At 36.4% G+C, this 26,699-nt stretch overlaps 1 protein-coding gene across 7 annotated transcripts in view; it reads left to right on the top strand.

Annotated features, from left to right (window-relative positions):
- Positions 1-26,699, top strand: part of PDE1A (phosphodiesterase 1A) — a 223,382-nt gene that overhangs the window by 168,705 nt on the left and 27,978 nt on the right. For all 7 annotated transcript variants that reach the window (XM_061379068.1, XM_061379079.1, XM_061379057.1 and 4 more), the window contains 10 exons: positions 3,548-3,730; positions 4,194-4,260; positions 5,203-5,319; positions 7,818-7,958; positions 12,612-12,712; positions 14,154-14,279; positions 19,540-19,641; positions 19,761-19,881; positions 23,817-23,898; positions 25,466-25,586. In XM_061379068.1, coding sequence (XP_061235052.1) covers positions 3,548-3,730; positions 4,194-4,260; positions 5,203-5,319; positions 7,818-7,958; positions 12,612-12,712; positions 14,154-14,279; positions 19,540-19,641; positions 19,761-19,881; positions 23,817-23,898; positions 25,466-25,586 — 1,161 coding nt within the window. The remainder of the gene's footprint in view (positions 1-3,547; positions 3,731-4,193; positions 4,261-5,202; positions 5,320-7,817; positions 7,959-12,611; positions 12,713-14,153; positions 14,280-19,539; positions 19,642-19,760; positions 19,882-23,816; positions 23,899-25,465; positions 25,587-26,699) is intronic.

Raw genomic sequence — 26,699 nt, forward strand, 5'->3', positions numbered from 1 at the left:
AGTGGCTCTGTGATTTACTTGATGCATTAGCTGCAGTGATGTACAGCAATAGGTTAGGGGCCAGCAAACAAGCTGTAAAATGATTCGATATAAAAGGAACAAGAGCCGTGTGAAAATATACTCTGGTGTCCTATTGAAAACTGGTTCTTCTTGGGTGCAAAAGAAAATTTCAGCTAATACTTCAGTGTAAGTGCTGAAGTACTGTTAGTACTTCTGGTGAATGTGTACAAGTTCTGATACTGCTAGTGAAGGTTCTTTTTGTTACATCTAGTCGAATTTGTATGTATATGTGCACCTTCTAAATAGGAAGTACTAATAAAAACAATTTGATGGTTTTACGACTCAACATATAAATTTGCTTTATTTGGGTTGTTTTAAAGAAGTGTTTTCACAATCAGCAAGTAAAAGGTGAGAAATCAGATGGTATTGCACAGAATCCACAGTACTGTATATGTATACAGATGTTTGCACACCCATGAAAATGTAATGGAAATACTATACTTTGTAATCAAGGAATAAATAGATGAAGAAAAGTGGACAAAAATTAAAACTTATGAAATGAGTTCAATATTGGATTCTAAGAATTTGTGATATTTAAATGTATTTTGTGTGGTACAATAAATAGCCTAATTTATTTCCCTTCCTAAATAAAATTACCATCAAATTATGTATCCATCTAACCATCCATTTATTCAGATGTTTAGACCCATATCCAAGCCCGGTCCCTGTAATCACAGAAGAATGTCAGTCAATAGTGGATTTATTTGAAGGCCTTTTCTAGTAATGCATACACCATAAGTAATTTTACCCGATATAAATCTTATTCTTCAAAAGGTCAGGTAAATCTTATTCTTCAGAAGGTCAGGAAAGTGTAGAAAATAGACAGTTGTGAGATGAATGACTAGCCCTTGCTTCCTCTCCTGTTTCAGATAGGCTTCTGAAAGAAACTAATTCTTTTTGAGAAATTACTAAGATTATGGGTCAAGGGATCTGTTAAGAGCTTGTATTTACAAAGGATTGAGCTTCCAACATAATTCTATGCTGCAGTTGCTTCCCTAGTTACTTAAGTAGGAACTGGAGACACTGAAACACTCCCTCCCATAGCAAATGGTTCAGTCACTTCTCATCAGAGAGCAGTAGTTTCTGGTAAAAATTACTGGTTAAATAAACAAGTTTTTCTAAAACTGTTTTCTCTGTTCTGTCTTCACAAAGTAACTCCTGTTACTAAAATTTACAGGCTGAATATTTTAGAGGAATAGTTGAAAAGATTAGAGAAACTGCAGTGAGTTTTGGTAGTCTTAATTTGTACTCTGGTGGCTCATATCTGCAGAGCTGAAGACTTGGTCCCAAATTCAGATCTGCTTCAAACTACAGCAAGCTGATGTAGAGTTGTGCTTCATGCTGCACAGGTGATGTGGAATATCCCTGCTGTGTGCTGGCAGCCTAATTAATGCCTATGCTCCTTATATTGTTGGAATAATTTCATCTAATTTGAGTAACAGTAGGAATAGTTCCAAAAATATTTTTTTAGAGATTATAAGGTTTATTCCTGAGTATATTACAAATACATCAAATGTCAGATATTCCTCAGAAATATAAATGTGCTGATCTCTCCAAGGATATTTAATAATAATGTATAGACTAGTAGGGATTTAAGTGGACCATAACATAGCTTTTAATTTAAGGAATAAAATCAATTTATAACCTTTGACCTATGGCCAATTTCAGCCTTGGTTCAATTTTGCAAGATGATTTGCCCAAATCCTTTCCTCTACACGAGTCCTGCTTCTCCAAATTAAATTGCTGAGTTTTGGCCTGGGTCCCACTGTCAGAAAACCTCTTAATCCTTGTTCATTATGCTCCTCTTGCACTCTGTGTTAAAAAGCCTTCCTAGTGTGATAGTTTTATGTTCCTAAAAAAAAAAAATAGGAAAATCTCTGCAGTTCTTTCAATAAACAGGGGTGATGTTGGGGGCCTTTTATGTTGTTGGTTTTTTTAAAACCCCTATTTGAAAGTGTCATAATATGTGCTGCCAGCCAGATGAGCTGCTGAAACAAGCACTTCTGCACCATGCTTCTTACTAGGCATCTTCCTATAATCCCTCAGATTAGTAGACAATGTTCTGAAAATGCTGAAGAAGAGAAACAGAGAAAGTGAAAGGTGTGAGCCACTGAATAAATATGAGGGGAGAGTGCAATAACAAGGGAGTCAACAGAGTTATCCTGTAAGTAGAAAGGAAAGACAGGGCCAGAGGTAACAACATGAAAATGGAAAGAAGTGATAGTTTTCCTCTTCCAAATACCCATCTGCAATGCTAGTAGCCAAATTACCACCAGATCTATTTCCCAGGAATTCTGTTCCCTGAGGAGAAGAGACCCAAGTTTTAATTTGGGAATTGGATTGCCTGATAAGAAAATTACACTAAAAATAATTTGCCCATCATTTCTTTGTGATCGATTCATGCAGACTCAAGGGATTTCAGAAAGACAGCACAAGAGAAATAGATCCATATAATCAAATAATGTCTCCAATTCAATTGGTACTGTATTAATAAATATTTTTAAGGGGTGGCATGTTTTACATGTATTTGGGTCTTCCTAAATCTGGGATTTCTTGCATAACTCCATGAAGGAAAACTTTTTTTGTTACTAAATAAGCAATTTGGTTCTTGGAAAACCCCAGCAGACTGAGTGATAAGAGCAAACAACAAGAAAAAAGTTGTTCTTACATCTGATAGATTTATAGAAATTTAGAATTGAAGTCTTGAGTCTGTTTTAGGAGCATATTTAATTACAGCTTCTTCTAGATAAATTGGCGTCTTCCAATTCACTACTTTTTATTACAAAAGAAATACCTTTTTCTAACTTTTGAACACCTGAAACCAGTAAAAGGTGAATCGCAATCCAATCTTGTATAATATCTTTGCTGCTATGATTTTGTTAGCCTAACTTCAATAGATATACAGATCTCCACACAGAGAAATTAATTCTTTTTAATACTTTCATTGCACTGGAATAACATGAGGAGCATGCATACAGGGTATTCATTGAAATGCATTTACCATAGCACTGATATGTAATATCGTTTACTTTGCATGTAAGTATCAAAACCTTTTTTGTACCATTTTGGAGGACAGATCAGATGGACCACTGGTGTTCTCAGTTATAGCAGCAGTCCATCTTTCTGCAGATGTTCACGTCAGCCAGTTTTAAGACATCTCCTCAGGATTTTATAACTCATTGATTATACTTCCATCCACCATAGCTGTGACATCTTTGCAGAAAAATCTTCTCTTGCCTCCACTTGAATATCTTGCATTTGCATATGCTTTTTGTTCTGGAACATGAACAGCATGACAGAAAGAAGGTACCTTCTGTGCTCAGCTTCCCAGTGCCCTCAGTATGTCTACAGGAGAAGACATTTAGTGATGTGCTGAGTCAATTCTACAGACAACTCCTGCTCCTGTTTTGTTAGCTGTTCACCTGTCCATACTTGTTTTGCTTCAGTCTGCCATCTTCTCTGTTACCCTGTGTTGATTTTGTTGTAGGAAGCTTTTGGACACTGAGGATGAGCTCTCTGACATCCATTCGGATTCGGTCCCGCTGGAAGTGCGGGACTGGTTAGCTTCTACGTTCACAAGGGAAATGGGAATAGTAAGAAGGAGACATGAAGAAAAGCCCAAATTCCGAAGCATTGTGCACGCTGTACAGGCTGGGATTTTTGTAGAAAGGTGAGAGTTTTATTTTCCTGTTACAGCAAGTACTGTATTTAACCACAGTGTCTGTAACTGAAGATCCCTTAAGTGGTGGAATGAACCTGAAGCAAATCTTTGAGCCAAAATTTACATTCTAATTTCTGCAGCTGCTCAATTTTTCTATACAGAAATCCAAATGAAACTTCTAAATTTGTAATGAAATCTCCTGAACTTTGGAAAATTCTGGAGATGAGCTTGATGGCTTTGAAACTTCTACACAAAAATGCACCAAAGACTGCACTAAAATGTAAGAGTAATATACCATCAGAGGGGCTTTTCTCCTAAGTTGATAAAAAGGTTTATGTCACCTCTGGGATCAGACCCTCAAATAGCTTAGTGTTATTTCACGAACTCTGAAAGATGAATTAAAAAAAGATAAATTGTTCCAGTAATTTTTAAAGGAGCGCTCTTCCTTAATATTTTATTTGGTTTTTTTTAGGATGTACCGAAGAACTTCTAGCATGGTGGGTTTGGCTTACCCAGCAGATGTGATAGTAACATTTAAGGTAAAATACATTTAATCATTGTGGAATTTGAATGTATCTGTACATATATTTAGTGATTTTTAGGGTTAATTAGTGTATTTTTCTACTGAACATACCCTAGACATAGTGCTACAGAACTGATCACACAGAACAGAGAAATTAAGTTAAAAATTAACAAAATAGCATATAATTCTGTTTATTGTTTCACTGATTAATTGTGATTTCATTACAGATGCTATTAGAGCAATAGGATGAAATTTGTATAAAAATTTGTATAGAAATGTGGGACAGTTTTATCTGCTCCTAGTGATAGGGTAATCAGCATCTCAGCAGCATTTGTTTCCTTATTAGGAAAGAAAAAGGAGCAGTAGTATTGGGATAGAGCTACAAAAGAACCTGCAGCTTACGGAACAAGTATAGTATTTGCTGTGAATTAAAGGCATTACTGTAGTTCAGCCAAAAGGCAGTCTTTAATAGCAATTAAGTTCCTATGGCTATGTATGCAATTAGAAAATGCTATTTGTTGAGAATGTAGTATTTCACCTTTCTCCTAGAAGTCAAACGCTTTTATATTGTTCTCAAATTGCTATATGGCTATAGAGTTAATGATGTTGCATAATAGCCTGTTAAAAGATTGGGTGTTCACATTAGCTCTCTGAGGTTCTATAGACAATTTGTGTGGAGAAAGTTAAATTTGAAAGATTAAGGCTTACAGAGTTGCAGAGGTCATGTTACAAGTATTTTATTCATAACTGGCACAATGACTTTCATTGTTAATACTGAAATAGCCATTATCTAAAGTAGGAGTTTCAAAGAGTTGGATGACAGAAAACCACCCAAACTCTCCATCTTCCCTCCAAAAAACTTCAAAATGTCTTTCCCAGTGATTAACTGGAAACCTACTTAAACAGATGGAAATTATATGTTTGGGTTTGTTTTTTTTTCTTTTCCCTTCACCTACAGGATGTTGATAAATGGTCTTTTGACGTATTTGCCCTAAATGAAGCAAGTGGAGAGCACAGTCTGAAGTTTATGATGTATGAGCTGTTTACCCGATATGACCTTTTGAGCCGTTTCAAGGTCAGAAACTAGCCACAAATAAAACTATGTATGCAAGTATGTCAAATTTAAAATACAAGAAAGATAGGATATGTTTGAATTTTTTTTTTAATTGTACAACGCAGTGGAGAATTTCAAAGAATAAGGCAAATCAAATATTGTAATATGCCAATAGTTCTCCCAAACAGAACTTCACACAGAGCATGCAAATTTTTCTGCAACCCAAAAAATGGAAATCTGTGTAATCCCATGTCAAGTCAGTTTGTTATGGGATGTTGCTAGTGAGCAGTTAGATGCTGTAAGCATCAAATAAGCGGAGTATGCAAACAGCCTATTTACTCAGAGGTACTGGATCAGTATCCCAGCTTCATGAAACAAAGATTCCTAATAAAGCAGAAAACTTTAGTTAATCCTGAGTACTTTTTTTCATGGCCTAGATCATAGTATGTTACCCACCACTGTGCAGGGGTTTCAGCTGAACCTTCCTTTTCTAACCAACTTCGGGATATATAAGGAGAATATATAAGGAGAACTTTTCAGTGGTGTCTGCAAGGTGTTGGAATACAATATGAAGTACTTACAAACAACTTCAACAGGCTGAGATAAAAAATGGATCAAAATGCCAAATTTATCATAATAGTACCAAATGAATATTTCATTATAGTTTCAAAATCTCTCCACTGCAAAACTCCATTCTTCTTTCAAAAAGGCTGACTCACCCTGAAGTTGATTCCAATATTTTAATTTTAACAAATAATCCATCAAATATTTTAACCAATATCCCATCAAGATTTTCCGTTCAAGCTCTGGGTGCTTGAAGTCAGAACCATACCAGGGCTACCATTAACAGCACAGTCAGAAAGTACTGATATTAGTGAAATATTACTGTCTCAGTGTGCTTAAGCCCATTCTCAGTCCCACTTTTTAGTTTACCTTTTAGTTACCTTTACTAGTTTTAGTTTGCCTTGTAGGAGTTTTAAATTAAGAAAAAAATCTTAAGGAAAGTGTAATTTCATTATATGTGTGTTGTGGCTTAACCCCAGCTAGGAACTAAGCCCCACAGAGCTGCTTGCTCACTCCCCAGCAGGATGGAGAAGAGAACTGGAAGGGTAAAAGTGAGAAAATTCATGGGCTGAGATGAGAACAGTTTAAGAATTTAATAGTAATAATAATAATAATAATAATAGAAATAAAAGGAAAGACAAGTGATGCAAATGAAAACAGTTGCTCACCACCAAATGACTGATGCCTTTGAGCAGCAGCCCCCTGGCCAACCTTCCCCCTAGTTTTATTGCTGAGCGTAGTCATACGCTATAGAATATCCCTTTAGTCAGTTAGGTCAACTGTCCCAGCCGTGTCCCCTCCCAGCTTCTCGTACATCCCCAGCCTACTCGCTGGTGGGGTTGTATGAGAGGCAGAAAAGGCCTTGACTGCATGTGAGCACTGCTCAGCAATAGCTAAAACATTGCCGTGTTACCAACAGTGTTAGCACAAATCCAAACCGCAGCCTCATACTAGCTGCTATGAAGAAAATCGTAGCTCTGCCAAAACCAGCACAATGGGAAAATAAATGGGACTGGATAATACCTGTTGAATAATCAGTTCCCATGAGGAAAAGAAGGAAGGGAATTTGTACTATCAGTTTTAAGGAAATCTTGTCTCAGGCAAGGTAAAACTGATGAAGAGGATAATCCTATTATTAGACTTCTGTCTGTCATGCCTTTATTATATGAGCTGTCGGTGATCCTTCATCCTAGAGACGTGCCCTGCTCAGTGCAGCTGCAATTTCAGCAGTATCGCCTCGATACTGGTGACCCCTGCCTGGGGGTCACTGCCTCCCTAAGATTGTGTTTTACGGTGAACTCTCCACCGGTTGCCGCAAGAGAAGTACCCCAAACAAGAGATATAAGGACTCCCTGAAACAATACCTTAGGCTTGGCCATATTGACTACCATCAGTGGCCCACCTTGGCCTCCAGTCGGGTGACTTGGAGTCACACCATTGTCTCCTTTGAGAACGCACGCAAAAGTAGTCTTGAGGAGAAAAGACAACATAGAAAGAATTGCGCACCACCTATACCACCCAAGGAGACCTTTCACTGTGCTTTCCGCAACCGGATTTGCCTATCCCACATTGGCCTTTTTAGTCATCAGCATGCTTGTAGTAAGCGTGGGTAAAGCCCTTCCCAAATCTTTGTTTGTGAAGTCAAGCCATGATGATATGAGCAATCTATGCATTCCTGGTACAGACAGACATGTTTTGAAAACTGTTTGCTTGATAGCTCTGCTTTCTCTTGTACACTAACCACACGCTATGCATGGTGTATGTAGAGGTGTGTTAGGTCTATAAGATTTGGGTGAAGACTCCCTGATGCATATGAAATACTAGGTCTTTACTTTTTTCTTTTGTGGTTTCTTAACTGAGTTCTTTGGTACATATATTTTAAATTATTTCTTGCATGATTAACTTTGCAGCTGTTGCAGGAAAAAACAATAATTTTAATTTTTACTTCTCCCCAGATCCCTGTTCCCAATCTTATTTCATTTGCTGAAGCTCTTGAAGTTGGTTATAGCAAATACAAAAACCCGTATCACAATCTGATCCATGCAGCTGATGTTACTCAAACTGTGCATTACATAATGATTCACACTGGTATCATGGTAAGAAATACTGCAAAGTTCAATTTACTTCTTTTCTCAAACCGTGCTGTTTAGAATAAATGCGTATGTGTGCCTTTTCTTAAGGAAAAAGCTCTTTTGAAAACTGTGCAGGAATATATTCTGAGCTACCATCCAGGCTGTGAAATTTATGTCATTTTGAAAGTTCTTCCAGGCTGGAACTTGCCTGGTGCAGAGGAAAATAGGAGGAAAAAACATTCCTCCTTAAATTCTCTTTGCTTTGAATTGCCTGAGCTTGAGTATTACATATCATACTAAAAGAGATACATTTGCCGGAGTGGCAGATGAGAATATTTTGCTTCCACATCAGTGCCTGGGAGGTGTGAAGAGGCAAGCAAGCTTTAGTATCTGCTGAGGTCTTGGCCATTGAAAGATATACTGAATCAGTGCAGTCTTACTCAAGTACTCTGCAGCTGCTTTCTCTTTTAGTTTATAACCATGTTTAGGATTGTTCTTGCATACTTTATGTCCCTATAGTAGGTAGAAAACTGCATTTGCCTTGCACTGTTGAAATATCCCAGTATTTTTTAGTATTTGCTTTGGGAACTGAAGTGAGTCTATGCAAGCATTTTTACTCTATAAACACTTAGATTTAATACCAGCAGTGGGAGTATCCTCACTGTCAGCTTGCTAGACATCTCAGTCAGTGGCCTTTTGATGTTTTGTCTTCACTCTGAATGCACTTGTTTCAAAAAAAAGAAAAAAAAGGTGGGAAGTGATAGAACCGTTAAAAAATTCCGCAAGACTTGGGTAGAAAAATTCTAAGGACTGATTCTAGATGTTTGTGCTCTAATATATCCACACCAAATGATAGTCATTCACTTATGTTAAGCCTTTTCTCAGTGAAAGCTTTGCCTTTGGCTTCAGTGGAGGCAAGAATGAGTCCCTAGTTATTTTTGGTTCTAATGTTTGAAGGAAGTGTTTTGCTTCTAAGCATCAAGTTTTTAAAGCTACCTTTTAACGGAAGTACAGAGTGCAGAATGAACCCTGGAGTCTTTGGCCAGCCAAGATTCCTTTCCACATTGAGATGATTTCTTGAGAAAGGACTTCCATATCAGACTGAAGCACAGCTCTTGCCAAGATGACTCCAAATCAAAGTTGTTGTGTATTGTATTCACTTATCAAAATAATGTTTTAATAAAAGAAGAAGCTTGAACAGATTAAATCATGGCTCCTATCCTCTCCTTGTCTTCTACTGTAAGATCAACTGCAAGTGATAAGTGATGTCAGACATCCTTCTTGCATGTATACACCTAGATCATCAACTTAATAGGGAAGAAAATCCCTTTGTTGTATTATATGTTATAAACATCCTTTCGGCCTATTGTAACTGTGCTCATCTGCTCTTTAAAAAAGACAGTAGCATCCAGATTTTCTTTATGATTCCAGACGAAGGTTCCAGCTTCCAGAGCTATACTAGCCAGCTGGGATGTTTAGCCATTGATTAAACAGATTACAAAACACTTTGTGTATCACTGAACACTGAATGAAGGAACCTCCTTCATATTTGAATATCTGCTATTCCATCAGGTGCATACAAGAATGAGAAAGGTCCCTTCAACTCAAGTATAACGCTATTAGCTTCTTAACCCTGTAACAGCACTTTGAAGTGATTTGGATAACTATTTTTGGAAAAGGTTAGACTTTATTGCTGTTACTTTGCTGTAAAACCTTATTAATGTTCCCATGCTGCTACAAAATATTCCTCTAAAATTAGGCCAGGTTTTAAATACTCACATTTGAATTGTTGAATTATGGCATTGGAAAGTTCTTGGAAAGATATCTAACTAGGACAACACTTAGTGAAGAGTGCCTTCAAACAGATGCAGCTTGCCAGGGAGAAGGAACATTTATAGAAATCAGCGTTTGAAAGAGGGCCTAGTGATTCTGAAGCTTGCAAAGTATTTCTGTCCCAAATGTCATTTCCCATTTGAGAATGCATCAATACCATGGTCTACTTAACTTGCTGGGTTTTTTTACTGTTGCCTGGTTAACCCTACAGAACCCTACTCAATAACAATTTGAAATTTGCTCCTCAGGCTAATAGTTTTCAGAGTATGTCCATTGTAATGCCTCTTTTAACTCTGCTGTACCTTCTAACAAACACCTGGATTGAAGTCAGTTTGATGCAGTTCTATATCAAATTCCTGTGGTATTTTTGCAGATTGGCGTGCAATTCTTGTGCTTTCATTGTATCTTAAGAAACTGATAGTAACTCCCAAATCTTCCAAAGAATTTCTGTCTTACTTGGTCACTTCTAAAAAATATACTGAAGCAAATGTTGCAAAAAGGTGGGCTTTAGAAAATCCTTTTCATGATTCCTGTTGCTCAGATCATACATTTTGTATCTTTTATAGGCAGTCATGTTTCCGCATTTGATCAGAGTTTGTGCTCCTCCACAAGCCTTTCTAGAGATTCCAGTGAAGAATAACATATATTCAGAGTCAAAGCTAAAGAAATAATCATTGTATTTTCAGAAAGTTACTGTCTGTCTTAAGAAAGATTCAACCACTTCAGATAAATGTGTTAGAAAGTTACACAGATGGCACACAATCTATTAACCTTCCCAAGAGATTAAATCCCAGATGATAAGACAGAAATATATAGCTCAGGCTTGCATTTATGAAGTCTCCATCTTTATAAAGATTTAAAAATCCAAGTTCCAGGGAATACATCTTGTAAAGAACTTTTGAGTCATCGATCATCTTCCCACCATCCCTTTTCTCCTCCCACATACCTGTATTGCTCAAACTAAAGGAAAAACGTCTTTACTGTCAATAAGTGCATCGTGAGACTTCCTTTCTTAATCATTTTTTAATCCATCATTGTCTAAAAAAATAGTTTGAACCAGAGCTCATGAAAAGTTTAATTTTATCTATTTGCTTATAAGCAATTTATAATACTGGAAAATATCAATGGAAGAGATCTTTTCTTATAGGTGTTACACCTGCATGGCATAGTATCTTCCAGGAGGGAAGCAGGTTCCAGCTTTTCGCAGTCTTGCAGACCTTCAGATACCTGCTCTTCCTTCTGCCTTTGGGAAAAACACTTGTTAACTGTCTTTGACTTCCTTAGAAATTCTTTAGATAAAGTAGTTCTCTAGTTCTCTGATTTGAACACTGATCTGAATTACAGTTGTACAGCTACAGTCTCTAGAATACTTGCTCTTATATACTACCATATGAAGCTTCTGTGTAGCCTATAGAAATTGTAAGGAATGTTTTCTTCTTACAAATGCATTGTCTAGCAACTAGCTTGGTTACTTTAAAAGCTGATTGTTGAAAGGCATCTTAAAGAAAAGAAATATGTTTAGTTTTAGTTACTAATAATTTCTGTGTTTCTATTCTATTTGGTATGTTGAAAACATTGTGAGAGCGAGAACTGGTCATGGCCTGATTTTTTGTGACACACAATGCGATGAAGGTCATCGTTTCCATTTTTAGATCTGCTTACAGTACATTCTCATTCCTCTGTTGTGACCTTTTTAAATCTATACTTCACCAAAAGCCAGTACTTGTTGTTCCTTAGCAGTCTTTCTTTCTTGTTGACTGAATGGCCTATTTCATTATTCTCACATTGCTTATGAATCTTGACTGTTTCCTTCCTTTCTTTGAAAGAAATACTACTATTGGCAGCTTTTACTACTTCTGGCAGCTTATACATATTATATCCATTCATACACATGTATGTGCATATATGGGTGAATAAGGATGAGATCATTCTGCAATCCTTTAGTACAGAAGCTTACTTTACTAAAAAAAAAATCCGAAATATGTGTGGAAGTGCTTGACTGGCATTTGACTTTATCAGTCCTATGACTGCGGGGGTTAATTGTCGTATGATTTTTCTGCCCCCATTTTTAGATGGAGTAACTTTTCTCTTCAAGGATGATTTATCATTCAAGAAATAGAACTTGAAAGATAAAATAACAGAGGTTATTTTACAAACTGAATAATACAGAAGAGCCTTAGTTAGCAAGAGGTATAAAGGTGCGCAAAACTCTAGGGTCTGCATTATTTTGTATACATGACCTGTATTACCTTTTGTTCTGTGTAACTGTATACTAGCCTTGTACACCCATTTTTTGCATTAGTACAAACTATGAGAAAATTTAGAACAGGAAAATCTTCCACAGGCCTAATTTTAGTGCTATGTACTCTGGTAAAATATAGTTAATGCTGATGTTGTACCTAGAATTTATTATGAGCCATATATATTGCTGACTAAAAGACAAATTATAACCTTAACTTCATATCAAGTTTTTAGATGAAAATACCATAATTTGGTGAGTTCATGTAGGGGCTGGTAGATTAGATACTTGCTACTCAAAACAGCTACAAAATATACTATACCATTATCTTAGTAACATATTTTTTGCTGCTAATATTTGCTTTCCTAGTGACCACAAGGATGTTAATTTGGCCTTAGAAAAATCATAACAAGTACAAGGTAATTTACTGTACAAGGAGGTATTTTACTGTATAATACTGAGGTGTTACGGATATGTAGTTACCTGGAATAAGATGAGAATAAAGTTTTCTTGAAGGTGATACAAAACATTTCCAATACTGTAGTGTTTAATCTGAGTTAGGCTATTATAGAAAATATGATTAGAATTTGTTTTTTGTTTACCAGCACTGGCTCACAGAACTGGAAATTTTAGCAATGATCTTTGCAGCTGCCGTCCATGATTATGAACATACTGGGACCACAAACAATTTTCATATTCAGACAAGGTAAGTGAAGTGGTCTCTTAAGTGTGGTATCTGGAGTTTGCTGTTCATTGGTCTGAACCGTTTCATGCCTCTTAACTGAAACAGCCAGGAAGCAGCCATGTCATTCCTGATTTTACAAGTTGTTTCCTTGGCCTTTGTACAGTTAATGGGACTGCTCACATGAACAGACATAGTGTGGAAAAGTAAGGGTTTGAAATCATTATAGTTTGGAGCTGATAGTTCAGGGTTAAATCTGTAACATACTTGTTCCCTGAGATGTGCCCTTCAATAACGAACAAATCTAGATCTGCAGCTGAAATAAAGACATAATTCTTTTCTCCCTCAGCATAGTCTGGCTAAAAATAAACTTCATTTTGTAGTTCCAAATTTATATTACTTTTCTAGTTTTGTCATTAATATTTTGCTCTGCGAAAGTGGAAAATTAATGTTAGCCTTTGAATTTTTCTTGGGCATACTTGCAAACAGGCATTTGTTTTGTGGTGAGGCTCGTTCTTCCCTCCTAGTGGAACTTGGTCCTGATGTGGCATACCAAGGCCATGAATCGAGGCTTCTTTTACCTGAGAAAAGCTAATTAAATGGCTGTCATAGTCATAGCAGATCTTAGAACTGCTTAAAATAGCTGTAAGTAGCTGTGAGGATCAAAGTGTGCTTCATAAATATACGTGTTTGGCAAATCACAGATTTTCTCATGATTTTGATGGGATTATGGGTGTAAATGTGTTTAGGTAGGTTATGGTTTGTTCCCTCTAAATAAAGGTTCCAATCCTGTTTCCCTTTTTTACATTCCTTGGTACCATATCATACATGTGGGTGGTTACACTCAGTATATACAATTGCTCAACAGAACAAGATGTTGAATTTACCTTATTAATATCATAGTAAACTGTGCTGCTAAATCATCACACCCTTCTTCCAGTACAGACTTTTCAGCTGACCAAATTGAAATGCTTATAAATAGTTTTATCGGAACATAAGTGTAGCAGAGAGGGGAGACCCAGGGTTGCTCAGCAAGTAAGATCAGGTCTTGAGGAAATAAATTTGCCAAGAATTAATGATGTTTGAAGTTAAGTATGATAAATCCATACTGCTTCAAAATTTGTAAAGATCTGTATGTATTTTTGGTTTTGTAGATTAGACTTTAATTAAGAGGGAAAGGATACTGTTTTTGTCAAATATAAATGAAACATTGTGATATAAATGTTATATGAATAAAACACTGCGTTTAAAACCATGACTTTCCCACACACAGTACATACAATGGCATAATAGGAACTTTTTATGCACTTAGAATAGAAACTTTAGCAGTATTTGATACAATAAGAACAAATAAATATAGTTTGATACATGTATTCAATAGTTCTTATAGAGAATACACAGTCCTGCCTTCCCCAAGGCTGTCATCAGGATGCTACTGCAAATTCTGCCTTTATTTTAACACCAGGTCAGATGTTGCAATATTGTACAATGATCGTTCTGTTCTTGAAAATCATCATGTAAGTGCTGCTTATAGACTCATGCAAGAAGAAGAGATGAACATCCTGACAAATTTAACCAAAGATGACTGGAGGTAAGACCTACTGTGACCTTCAAACTTAATTCCAGTATTTAAAATAATAAAAAGAAGCAGGCCTTCCCTGTGGAGTCTGGTTTAGGAGCTCAGATTACAGGAAGAAACTTTGGCACTGGAAAGTGTAATGGATATTTAGCGCTTAGGGAAGACACTGTGCTGTAAAAAAGTACTGTTTTGGAGGTACCATATTAAGTCCAAGTGAGGTTGTGCATTTATGAGGAACAGTTTGCATGGACAGTGTGAGGTGAGATATCCCTTCAGGAAAATCACTGTGCTCCCCTTCTTGAGCTAGGTTACTGCTGTCTAACAGTGGTTTAAAACCTCCGTGCAGAGTCACTCTGCTGCCAGCTTGAGCACTAATGCCTCTGGGATTTCTGCTGCGCAACAGCACAGCAGTCACATCTTGCTTAAGCATTAAAAACTGTATTAATTGGAGAGTCAAAATATAATGAAGCAAAGGCCCAGGAGCACTACAGAAATGTGGTTTTTTTCTTCTCCTTCTTAGTTGTAGTGTAAGTGCTGAATAAAATTTGACCAGCTGAAAGTATCGAGATCATAATTGATATGTCACAAATGGCAAGACCTATAAGACCAAAACGAACAAGTGTTAGAGATAAGACTTTCTCCATTATTAAAAAGTGCATCTTATCTTTGTATATTTTTAATGACTCCATGTAACACTTAAAATACATCTTCTCTGTGTTATTGTAAACACAGGTATTATTCAGAGATCCTAAAAATAACTTAAATAAGTGGCCTGTAAATTCAGAGAGGGATGTTCGACTTCCAGGAAAATCTCCTACTGTGAATGATGCTACCATGAATAATAAAGATATATATATATAAAAGTATATATTTAAATATATATTTTATATATGAATCATAGAATAATTAGGGTTGGAAAGGACCTTAAGATCATCAAGTTCCAACCCACCTGCTATGAGCAGGGACATCTCCCACTAAACCATGTCACCCAAGGCTCTGTCCAACCTGGTCTTGAACACTCTGATTTATTTATAGTCTCACAAAACTATATTATTATGAAGGAATATGTGAATGTGACAACAAATTTTGGTGTTGTGTGTATTAGCAGATGGACTGTTACACATGCTAGATTTACGTGATTTTACTTATGTACATGATCAGAACACCCCTAAATAAAGTCTTTATTGGTGTAAGTGTGACAACCCTTTTGGTTTTCAATTTCTTTATCTTTTTCTGTAGCTACTCCAAAACACTTAAATTTTTTTTTTTTTTTTTTTTTTACTGAATACAGAGTGAGAGGGTCCAGTTATGGACCCTTTGCTCAATTTTTCTTGCATTTTTCTCCATGGTTTTTGAACCAGTGATAAACTACCACATGCTTTCAGAAGCTGCTCAGTCACATAGTGTGTTTGTGCTTGCTTTTCAGTCTCCTCTCACTGTAACCCCATTAGGATTTCCTGCAGCATCTTATTTTAGCTTGCAAATTTTTTTTTTGTAGAGTGGCTGCATAGCTGCAGTCCACTGTTATATGCAGCCATTTGAGGTTGGTGGGATTTGGCAACCAGAGAAAGTAATTTATTGTCTCTTGCTGGGGCTATTCAGTAAAATTTAGAAGAGGTATATGAATGGACAGATAAGATAAAGCAACTAAATTAGGACACTCAGTTCCATATTTTGTCTCTTAGCTATGCAACTTCAGTCTGTACTTTCAAACAAACCAGTAAATTCCAAAGTGCCAGTCTGAGAACCTGCATCACCTGTTGAAGTTTGAGACTTTTAATTTAGAGGGTTGGTTGTGGAAATGATGGTTTTCTGTTATTCATTTTTAATATAAAAAAATTCCTGTTACCCGTAATCAGACACAGTTGTTAATTGGTGCAATGACAGATCTGTTAGCCACTTTAACAAAGCTCTTCAATTTTCTAATTATTACTACAGCTAACTTTTGGGTCTATACTGAAAATCATGCTGTTAAACTAACAGTTTTGAAGGTTGCACTGAATCAAATTGGCAGTAAATGGAAATGATAATGCCTTCAACTTTTTTAATGTACTTCCTGGCACTGATTAATTTCTTGACTACTGTCAGATCTGTTTTCTTGAGTTGCAGGAATTTCATTTTCTAAAAATTTAACACCACTGCCTATTTAAACTGTGGTTCTGCTAATTATTTCAGCAAGATGAAGCAAGATGACTGAGAACGGCTTCATAGTATTACATTTTCTTTTCTACATGTTAACGTTAAGAAGATAAATGCACTAATAAACTGTCAGCTTCAATTAAGCTTAAAACATAGGGTTTGGGTCTGAGGAGGAAAGTACTGCCAACATTCTGATTATGAGGTCCTTTGTGGATAATGCATGTGACATTCATAGTCATTTCTCACTCTTTTTCTCAACTCTGAAAATATATTCCAGTTTTTCATATTGTCTTGTCTCTCGCATAGTGCCCCTAAATAACTAAAGGGGAATCCATTTTGTTCCCCTTTCTCCTTTAATTTACCAGGTTTCTAGTGTTCTAGCAGCCTATATGTTACACCAACAGTTGTAGATGATCAGATGGTATTAACGCCTCAAATCATTCCAGTCATATGGCAGACTGATTATTGATATATATTGCCTGATGATACTAAAACAGACTCATAAAAAACATGCTTTATATACAGTGCATAATGAACAGCTGTTCATTCACAAATTCCCTTGGGATTCTTCTGTTTGAGGAAAGCAGGATCACAACAACTTGCAAGATGAACCTTACGTCTTCACTTCTCAACTTCCTTTTGCTCATCTGATCCTGTTCCTGCATTTTTTTTCCCATTAATTTCCAACAGACTAAATGTCTTTGACATTGACAAATCCAGGTAAAGCTAGTTTCTGTTTATTGCTTACCTACTTTTCCAGGAAATTCAAGAGCCACTCCTTGTCTCTTGTTTATTACAGCATCATTCATGTAATTTTTTCACATCATCTTGTACCTATTTTTTATAGTATATATTTTTTATATCCATATCCTATCCATAGGACAGATGGATATAGGAGGGTTAAGAAAGGATAACAGTACAGGGTATGAAAGTTTACTTATGAAAAAAGAAGATTGAATACTCAAAATCGGACATCTTCCAATTGTGGGCCCCCAAAAACCACTATACACTGTATCTGAATACAGTTACAGTTACCACTTCCCATCATAGAACTAAAGATGACAAGACCTATATATCTGTTTGCTACAGTAGCATAAGCAATGCTAACTGTATTATCTCAATACGTATAGATGTGTACTGCTTAATGAAGTGGGCAGAGATTTCTGTCCAGGAGTTACCTATGAGACCAGCTGAGGTCTCCTTCAATATCAAAACTGAGATGTTCTTTTTTTCCCTTGGAAACAATTTAGGAGTGGTTTAAGTCCAAGAGTAATCTTCTATGCAGTGGTAGTAGACTGAGCATTCGTAGCTCTAGTAAAGCTACAAATATAGTATTTCCCTGTCAGTTCTCAATTTTCCATCGCTCTGTTGATGATGGATGGGAGTGCTGGCAGGAAGAAACTTCAGACTGTAGGTGGAGAGCCTCTCCTTACCTCTTAAACAGCTTTTTTTATTGGCCTGAACTCTTCAGAAGTGTGTGAGGAGAACAGTGTTACATTATTTGATCCTTATTCAGGTGATGAAGGTAAGAATTAGTTTGTGTGCTGCTGCAACAGTATGAATAAACTGAAAGCAGCGTGTAGCTTCTCTGTATGTCTTGTGAACTTACTTCTCATTACTCTTAAAAGTTCAGACATCGAAAGTTCCTAGGAAAATCTCCTATAGAATGGGGAAGTGGTAATTACTTCAGTCTTAACAAACAACGAGGTTTAGCAGTGCAGAGGTCTCAGTGTCTATGCAGTTTTAGCTGTTTGTTCCTTTTTTTTTTTGCTTTTTTTTCTTTATTAAATGGGTTTGGCTGTGTTTGAAGGGTACAGTTTCAAAGCACTGTGGAGGAGGAACAGTTGGGATGCAAATTAATTAGTATCTTATTGTGAGGACAGATAAGGTAAGGCATTTTCTAAACACAGGTTGCTATGGCTGCATATTATTGAGTAGAAGTGAGAGGATTGAGTCTTTAACCAGTTATATCAAAGCAAATCAGGGCTAAATACACAGAAATCAATGAGGAGTACTAGCTCAACAACAGTCTTCATAGTTTTTATAATAAACGACTCTAAGAGCCCTGAAGAAAACTGCAATTTACCTCTTTAAAACAGTCCTTTCAAGAAACATATTTGTTAGGTAAATTCAAGACATGAACACAATCTGAAAGGTCAGTGAGAATGACCAAAGCAGGATTCTAATGTTATAAGTGATACTTGGACATTCTTAAGGTTCGGATTGTGCGCATGAAGGTATATGCTACATAATAAAAGACTTAATGTGATGAATTGTCCCCAGGATACATATAAGCAACACTTGCACATAAATCCTCCTAGGCCATGTATAAAAACATGTAAATAAAGACCCAGCAGACTCCTACATGGTCTGTATACAGCCCTCCTACACTAAGGGAAGAATTTCCAAATCAGTAATTACTGTTGACAAAAGTCAATGTACATTCATATGCAATCAGAATTAATGCACTTTCTTACATGATTCATGTTTTACTATTTCATATTCATTTAATAGCTGATTGACAAGCCAGCATCTCTGATCACAATACCAAGATATAGATAAATTATAAATCCCAAACTTGTTTTTATTTATGAAATAAGCATAAGGTATTTTTTACATGAAGGGTAGTTTGTCATAATGTTCATGTATTGGTGTAATGTTGATAAGGGTTTCAGGTGTCATACCTCTTTCTTGTTCTTCTGAGTTTTCCATAGCCTGCTTCATAGGTTTAGCATTATGCCTGCTCTGCACTAATATGAGGCCAGTAATAAAATACACAAATATACCCTCTGTATGGTGGTAAGACCGTTTTTTTTAATACTGCTGGAAAAATAAGGCAAGACTTCTAATGGATGACAGACCTGCATGTGATTTTAGTTTATGCACTAGAAAAGAGGAATTACAAAACAGCGTGACTCTGAAATAATTATTGCAGCGTGCCTTTTCTGAAATACATTGGTTTCGCAGAATTGCTTTAGGATACAACATTTAAGTTGTTAATGATTTATTTAAATGCTTTTTAAAATGTAATAAACCCTGTGATGTTGTTTAAAAAGTTATAAATTAACAAGTACTGCTTAAACAAACGTATAAATTAAATGTAATCGGTCATTTTACTTTTAATTATTCATAGGGAATTGCGTAGCTTGGTCATTGAGATGGTCTTGTCTACAGATATGTCAGGTCATTTTCAACAAATTAAGACGATGCGACATACTCTCCAGCAGACAGAGGGGTAGGTTATTTTCCATTCTGTTCCTTATCTATAGTTTTTCAATGAGCTCATGTACAAGAAAAGAATTTAAATAGTTGCTTTTGTTTTGAGATAATTGGAGCATGTCCTTGAATTGACAGGGTAGACAAAGCCAAAGCCATGTCTTTGATTCTACATGCAGCAGACATAAGCCATCCAGCAAAATCCTGGGAACTGCACTACCGGTGGACCATGGCCCTGATGGAAGAATTTTTTCGACAGGTGCCATTTTTAAAATCCTTTAATAAGTCTAGTTCAAGAAGCAATGGTTACACAAGTAAATCTTTCTGTAAGTCTGCCAGCAAGAATGTTGTTGGTTGTGATTGACAAGCATAGTCAGTAGGATATATTCTATACTCTTCACACATGTCACTGACATTAATTCAATTGATATGTGCATGAATAAGATTAAATTGTTATGGTTCTATATCTATTTCAGCTGATACCAGGATTCTGAGTTGTAGCAGGTTTTTTTTCTTTCAGTTATAACATAACTTGTCAAGCTGTTTTCATTCTGTAGAGAGAGATTTATATATGCTTTGAGTTAAAAAAGAAGCACTAGGGTATGATGAGGGGCTTGAAAATAGGAAGAATTCATTTTCAGCAAAGAAGGGAAAAAGTTGTCTCCATTTCATATTTCAGAAAGCCCTCCTATTTCTTTTCCTTGCAGTACTTGCCCATGCATGTGCCACATAGATCTGAAGATTTTGCTTTCATAACAGCCTAATTGAAAGCCAGAGGGCAGGCAGTATCATCCTGTTAATATTGTGTCCATGTATCCTAAAACAAAAAAGAAGACACACCTTTGTGAAAGTCTTAATTTCTGTGAGATACTGAATTCAGAGAGAAAGCCCAGTAGGTGTTGGTGTCACTGTTGCCATTTTTTTACTCATATCAGCAGGTGAAAGAACCCACATCTCTCCAAAGCAATACTCTCCCTGTAATGAATATTTGTGCCCATGCACATTTTGAACATAACAGTTACTGAATATAATAAATAATCCATATCCAGTTTAAGTGTTATCCAGTTTCTACAGTTAAAAATGGTTTAAAAAATGGTGAATACAGATAATGGAACAGTGTATGTCTTGCTCAGGTTTATTGTATTTTGCTTTATGCTGCCATTTTCAAATCAGATGGGAAAAAGGTGTCAGAAAATAAAAAAGTCAGTATGTCAGTATAAGGTTATTAGGCCCATCTGCCCAAGGAGGTTCTTGCTTGGTTCTTAGAGGTCCTTTATAAGAATTCTCAGCAGGGAGCATCAGAACAGCCTTGACTCTGGGCTTTGTACAGAGTTCCTTAGTGTAAATAATGAATGGACTGAGTTTTGTGGAAATACTGAGTAGAGTCATGAGTTTGTGTTTGCTTCTGTAGATGGAAATTATGAGGATTTTGTACTTGAGAAGAAAAAGGAGGAGCAGATTACCACAGATACATATTACTTGAAAAGGTCAGGAATGACCAACTGTAAAAACAATTTAGACACACAGACTAGACAGAGCCCATGGGACAGTGAGGCAATGTGTCCAGTCTAGCGAATATAGCACTAGCAGTAAACAGTATCACACTGGTCATTGAGTGCATAGTATCAGCTAATGTTTGAATTATTTCTTTATCCTTTCTTTAGAAGTAACTGGATCCCAAATAAGCTGCACAAACACTTGAGAAGGCATTTAACAATAGAATCAAATCACCATGTATATATGTCTGCAGCTTAGCAATATGGAAGTCTTTCAGGCTGTAGAGGAGCGTGCAAGGAACTGAATCCCTCTTTATACATGATACTAAGAACACTGTGTGTGTGGAGTAGTTCCAACAAATGTAAAGTATGATCAACTAACAGTACGTATATAGACGCACTGAGCAGTGGAGACACAGTAGGTCTCCTGCTTCCTATTATATACTGGCTTGATTGTGCATCCTCTGGTCTGCCGATACAAGCATGTGGTGAAAACCTCTGGGATTTCCAAATCTCTTTCAACCAAGATGAAGTACTCCAAATGTATCCAAATCATAGAATCATAGAATAGTTAGGGTTGGAAAGGACCTTAAGGTCATCTAGTTCCAACCCCTCTGCCATGGGCAGGGACACCTCACACTAATTCATCTTCTTCTTTTCTTAAAAGATTGTAATTCAACTACTTCTACTGCTTTACAGGGAAAAGCATCAGAGTCTGAAACTGATGATGCAAAACCATTGCTTTAACAGGCAGCTTTCAAAGTAGTGTGCACCAGCAGAAATGAACATTCACCTAGACAAAAAACTTAGCTAACTGCAGCTAACAATTAAAATGTGACAGTTGAAAAAAGCCAAACAATGCATTAAGCTTAAAAGCCACAACTACAGAAAGTGTGTTATAATGCCAAAAAAAAAATGAGCTACTTGTTTAAAATAGAAATACACCCACCCATCTTGAAACCTTAAAATAAAGAAACACATAGTTCAAGACACTCAAAGAAGTATCTCAGTTCCTTTAAATTTCTGCTCTCAGTGTGAATAGCTCCAAAAGCACATAAAGAGAATTTGTCAAGAGAGTTCAGCACCTGGGAAAGTGTTTTTTTTTTTTTACTTACTGATCTTTATTTTAAACTCACGGAAGTCTAATGATCAATTTAAATATCAGTGCTCTGTCCATTATTACAATTACTATAGACTTAGACTTATATGACATTTAAGTATTAATCATGTATTGTATTAATTGCAAAGTAATTAAGGATTGGGTAAAGAGTTGCTTGAAAACAGAAAAAAAAATCAAACTGATTCATATGCCAAATTTTCTCTTTTTAAATACCTAGTTAAGGGAAGATTAGACAATTCATATTGTTTTAGAAATCCTGTATTTAACAATGGCTGAAGTCATTAGAACTATCCAAGTTTATATTATATCACAGTATGGCTCCTACATTTACATGGAGATGCCACTAGTACTGCTCCTAGTAGTAAGTATTCATGTGTTCATCTATACTCTGAAATCAAATTATCAACACTTACGTGTAAAATTTAAAGGCCATAATGATAAAACTCTCCATTTCCACATGAAACACAATCTGTGAGCTACATCTGTTCTTGTGGCTGAAGTGCATTTATTGGTATTACAGTTTTAAACTTTCCCCAAGTCTAGTTCAATGACACATGATAAAAAGGCTAAGGAATGTTGATACTGCCCCCTTCATGAATCAGCTTCTCATGAGATCTTTGGGAAAATGGTGTATTCAGGTACTGCTCCCCACTGAGCAGTCATGAAACAGCAGTCTCCATGTCTGATGTAATATGTTGATTCATTTTACTTGAAAGGCTGAGTTTTCCTATATCTGTAACGTCAATGTTTCTGGGGACTAGGCTTCTCCGGCAACATAAATTATAGCTTCCTTTGACTGATGCCTCTTCAGGTTTTTTATAGAATCATAGAATAGTTTGGGTTGGAAGGGAACTTCAAAGGTCAACTAGTCCAGCCCACCTGCAATCAGCAGCATTTGAGCCACTAGACTTTCTTTTTGGGCTTTAGCAAGTCAGTTGCTGACTTGAATGTCTAACATACTGAAAATGGAGATAACACCCTCTGGTCTGTTAGGACTGTTATGACAAAACCTTCTTTTAATGTGTTAGGTGTGAAATATTCTCAGAAGTAGGTTGTACAAATCATTGTTGTAATGAAATTGAGCTGCTTCTTTTCTATGGCTTCAGCAGAAGAGACCTATGCCTGCTAGTGAGAATGAGTTCTAGTCAGGTCATGCCCTTGTCCCATGGAAATCCATTGAAGTATGTGGTAAACCAATGTGGCAGAAGGAAACATTTTGCAAATGTGTTTAAATCTCTCCAATCCCATTACATCTGGGGTCAGCAGGACTAACCTGTGAATACCGAAGGACTTCATATATGTTAAATCTCATCAGTAGGTGCCTTGTTCTGGAGGGGAGCTTGCTTGCAGTAAGTTCCTTTAGATAAAAGTTGCTGAATATAAGTTAGAGTTCGACTTTAATTTTTCCTGAAAATTTAAAGATAAAACATGAGGGGTTTTCTTTTGCCTGTGGCTTGTTTTTATTTAGGAATATAAGTGAACAAAGTAATCTGTTGAATAAATACTGGAATGTTCAGATTCCTTTGTCTCTCCCTCTGTCAAATATGTGATTGTAATATTAAATATTGTTGTTTGCAGGGAGACAAGGAGGCTGCTTTAGGTCTCCAATTTTCCCCACTCTGTGACCGCAAGTCTACTTTGGTTGCTCAGTCCCAAATAGGTAATGACAAGTTGTGTTTTTCTTTATCTTGCATGTGTAGGAGCATGTAAAATCATGTGGGCATTTCCTATACATCTGTGAATTGCAGATGTTCCAAATCCTGTTACATAGAAGGTATATCTTTGCAACTGTTTACCAAACTCATATGCTTTTACAGCAGAAATGTGCTGGTTTCAAAAGAACATGAAGTAATTTCAGCATGTGTGATGCCAAAGAAGGGTAATAGAGGGATTAACCAAAGTACCGGATGTGAACCCAACGTTTACTGTACACAATTTAGGGTTTGGTAGATCATGTCCTCAGACAGTTTGACTCTTGCTCAAGAACTTACAGGTCTGTCTCTTCTATAATCTGAAAGCTGGGTACTATTTTGTAGATGAATTTCAACTTAAAGCTAATCAATACATTAGATATCTAAACTGCAATTAAGATTGTCAGTGTGGCAGGGTCAAGCCTTCTTGAATTGACAAGAACCACAGCATTCTGTTTCTGTCAGTCCTAATTGCATTTTGGTCAAGAGTGGCCAAACTTCAGCTTTCCATTTTCAGAAATGTGGTTCTTGGTTCTCTCTATCTCCATTTCCATCAGCAATAATAATGAAATAAAACTGGTATAGATCACAAGGGCTAGTTACAAGGACATACCCTAGAAGCATACTGGGTAAAGTAGTAGGTCCTACCAACAGCTGTACTTTTTACATGAGTGAACAGAGTATTTAGGAAGATATTCTATAGGTGACAGTCTTACCCTTGAATTGAATCATGTCATTGTGCCTGATCTTGTCACTCAAAATATCCTTTATTCCATTTCACTGGGACTTGAAAGGCAATGTGCTTGAGCATCATATCATACCTATAGCAGGAGGGAAGCTGGATCCTGGGCTGAAGCACTGTTGCTCACCTTTGTGCTATGTTGTATGGTTAGAGTATGAAGACATCTGGAAATCCATTGCTAGCTTGTGTTTTAGCTTTTTTTTTTTTTTCTGTTAAGTGCTTAGCAGAGAATAATGCTTCATTCTCTCACTGTGTCATTCCATACCTTGATGAGCACTTTAAAATGTAAAAGACATTGTTCGGAGCTGACATCTCAGAACTGTGGGATGAACGCTGTCTTCTAAGGATATTACTTGTTCTCTTCACTGATTTGACAGAACACTCCTACACACTGTGAAATAACACTTTACCTCCACAGAATAACAAACAGCAATTTGAAATATTAACTCCTTGGCAAGAAGCTCCGAATAGCAAAAGAGACAGTATGACTTCTAGCCCCCTGACTCAATGGTAGATTCCCTTCTATTCATTCCAAATGGTAGGTGTGCTCTGCAGTGCATAAAATTTACAAGAAAAAGGAATCAAAAGCTGTAATTATTAATATCTAGTTACATTTATACAGCTTCAAGTGCTTTGTTTTTACTTGTGCTTTTTTTCGTCAAGATTATACTGCTGGTATCTAGTATATTGAATCAGGACTACAGTCAGAAAATCAGCTTGATATCCAGGGTTTTTTTTTAGAATTGAGAGCTGTGGAAATGTAAAATCTGTTTTTCTCTCTTTATCTTCTTTAGGTTTCATTGATTTCATAGTAGAACCAACATTTTCTCTTCTTACGGACTCAATGGAGAAAATTGTTATGCCTCTTATAGAGGAAGCGTCAAAATCTGAAAGTCCTTCACTTGGGGCACCCAGGTATGAATGCACTGCTTAGTTATTGAATTAACATAAATTAACATAATAATGTCATTCTCAGAATTATTGAGATTATTTTAGCAGTTGGAAAAGTAACAAATAGCTGTACGGTATTGCCACCATGTGGTTTCATGTTGTATTTGCAGTATGCTATTACTCCATTGACTGGACAGTTGTGCATATAAAAAAGCAAAAGCACAATAACGAGCAGAATACACATGTGTAAAATATAAAGTTGATTTTCTACAGCATATCTAATAACATTTTTTTTCCTTTGACTATAAGCTTTGCAGTAAATTATTGGAGTTCCTGGTTCTCTTATCTTGATCCATTTTCAGTATAATTTTAATTGACAGTAGCAAAAGTCATTCTTTCTCAGGGACATTTGGAAGCGGAGGTGGTGAAGGTGGTTTCACCTTTCCTGTTTCTTATGATGCTGTAGGTCACTTTTCTTCTTCACCTTTCCAAATCAGTATTATTTGATATATACCCTTGAGACAAAATGGATTCCACTTACAGTCCACTTGAGAGATCTAAATACAGTATAATTGAGATGTGTGTGTGGGGGGGGGGGGTTGGGGTTGCCCATCAAGCTCCTAATTTTTGCATCTTTATAGAAGTTACCTGTAAAACAAACTTGCTGTGACAGAGACTGTTACCTGAGTGACTCCATGTTGAAAGCATTGTTCAGTAATCAGATGCTGCTCTTACAAATAGTGCCTCTTACTGCATTTTTTTTCATTTTAAAACTGTAATTCGAGCTTTCACCGAGGCTACTAATATGATAACTGCTCAGGGCAATTTTTCACTTGCTGTGCATCAGTTAGAATTTAACTGTAAAATGAGTTAACTCTTCTCATCATGAGTTTACATGTATTTTGGTTACTAGAAGTAAGTAGAAGTTACTAGAAATAGGTAATTATGACAGTGTTCTTAGTGGTTTGGAGGACAGTGCTAAACTAAGGCTTTGCTAACAAATTTGTTTACCTACTCTCTTCGTCACAAATTAGTGATTAGCAGCTGCAAATGATTAATAGCTCCAGACTTCATTTTCAGTTGATGTTCCTGACTTAGAGGTAGATGAACAAAGTCTTATGATCCAGCAAAGCCTCC

Source organism: Neopsephotus bourkii, unplaced genomic scaffold, assembly GCF_033783945.1.
Source record: "Neopsephotus bourkii isolate Nb327-2 ecotype Australia unplaced genomic scaffold, CSIRO-AGI_Nbou_v1 NB_196, whole genome shotgun sequence".
NCBI classification, from domain to species: domain Eukaryota; kingdom Metazoa; phylum Chordata; class Aves; order Psittaciformes; family Psittacidae; genus Neopsephotus; species Neopsephotus bourkii.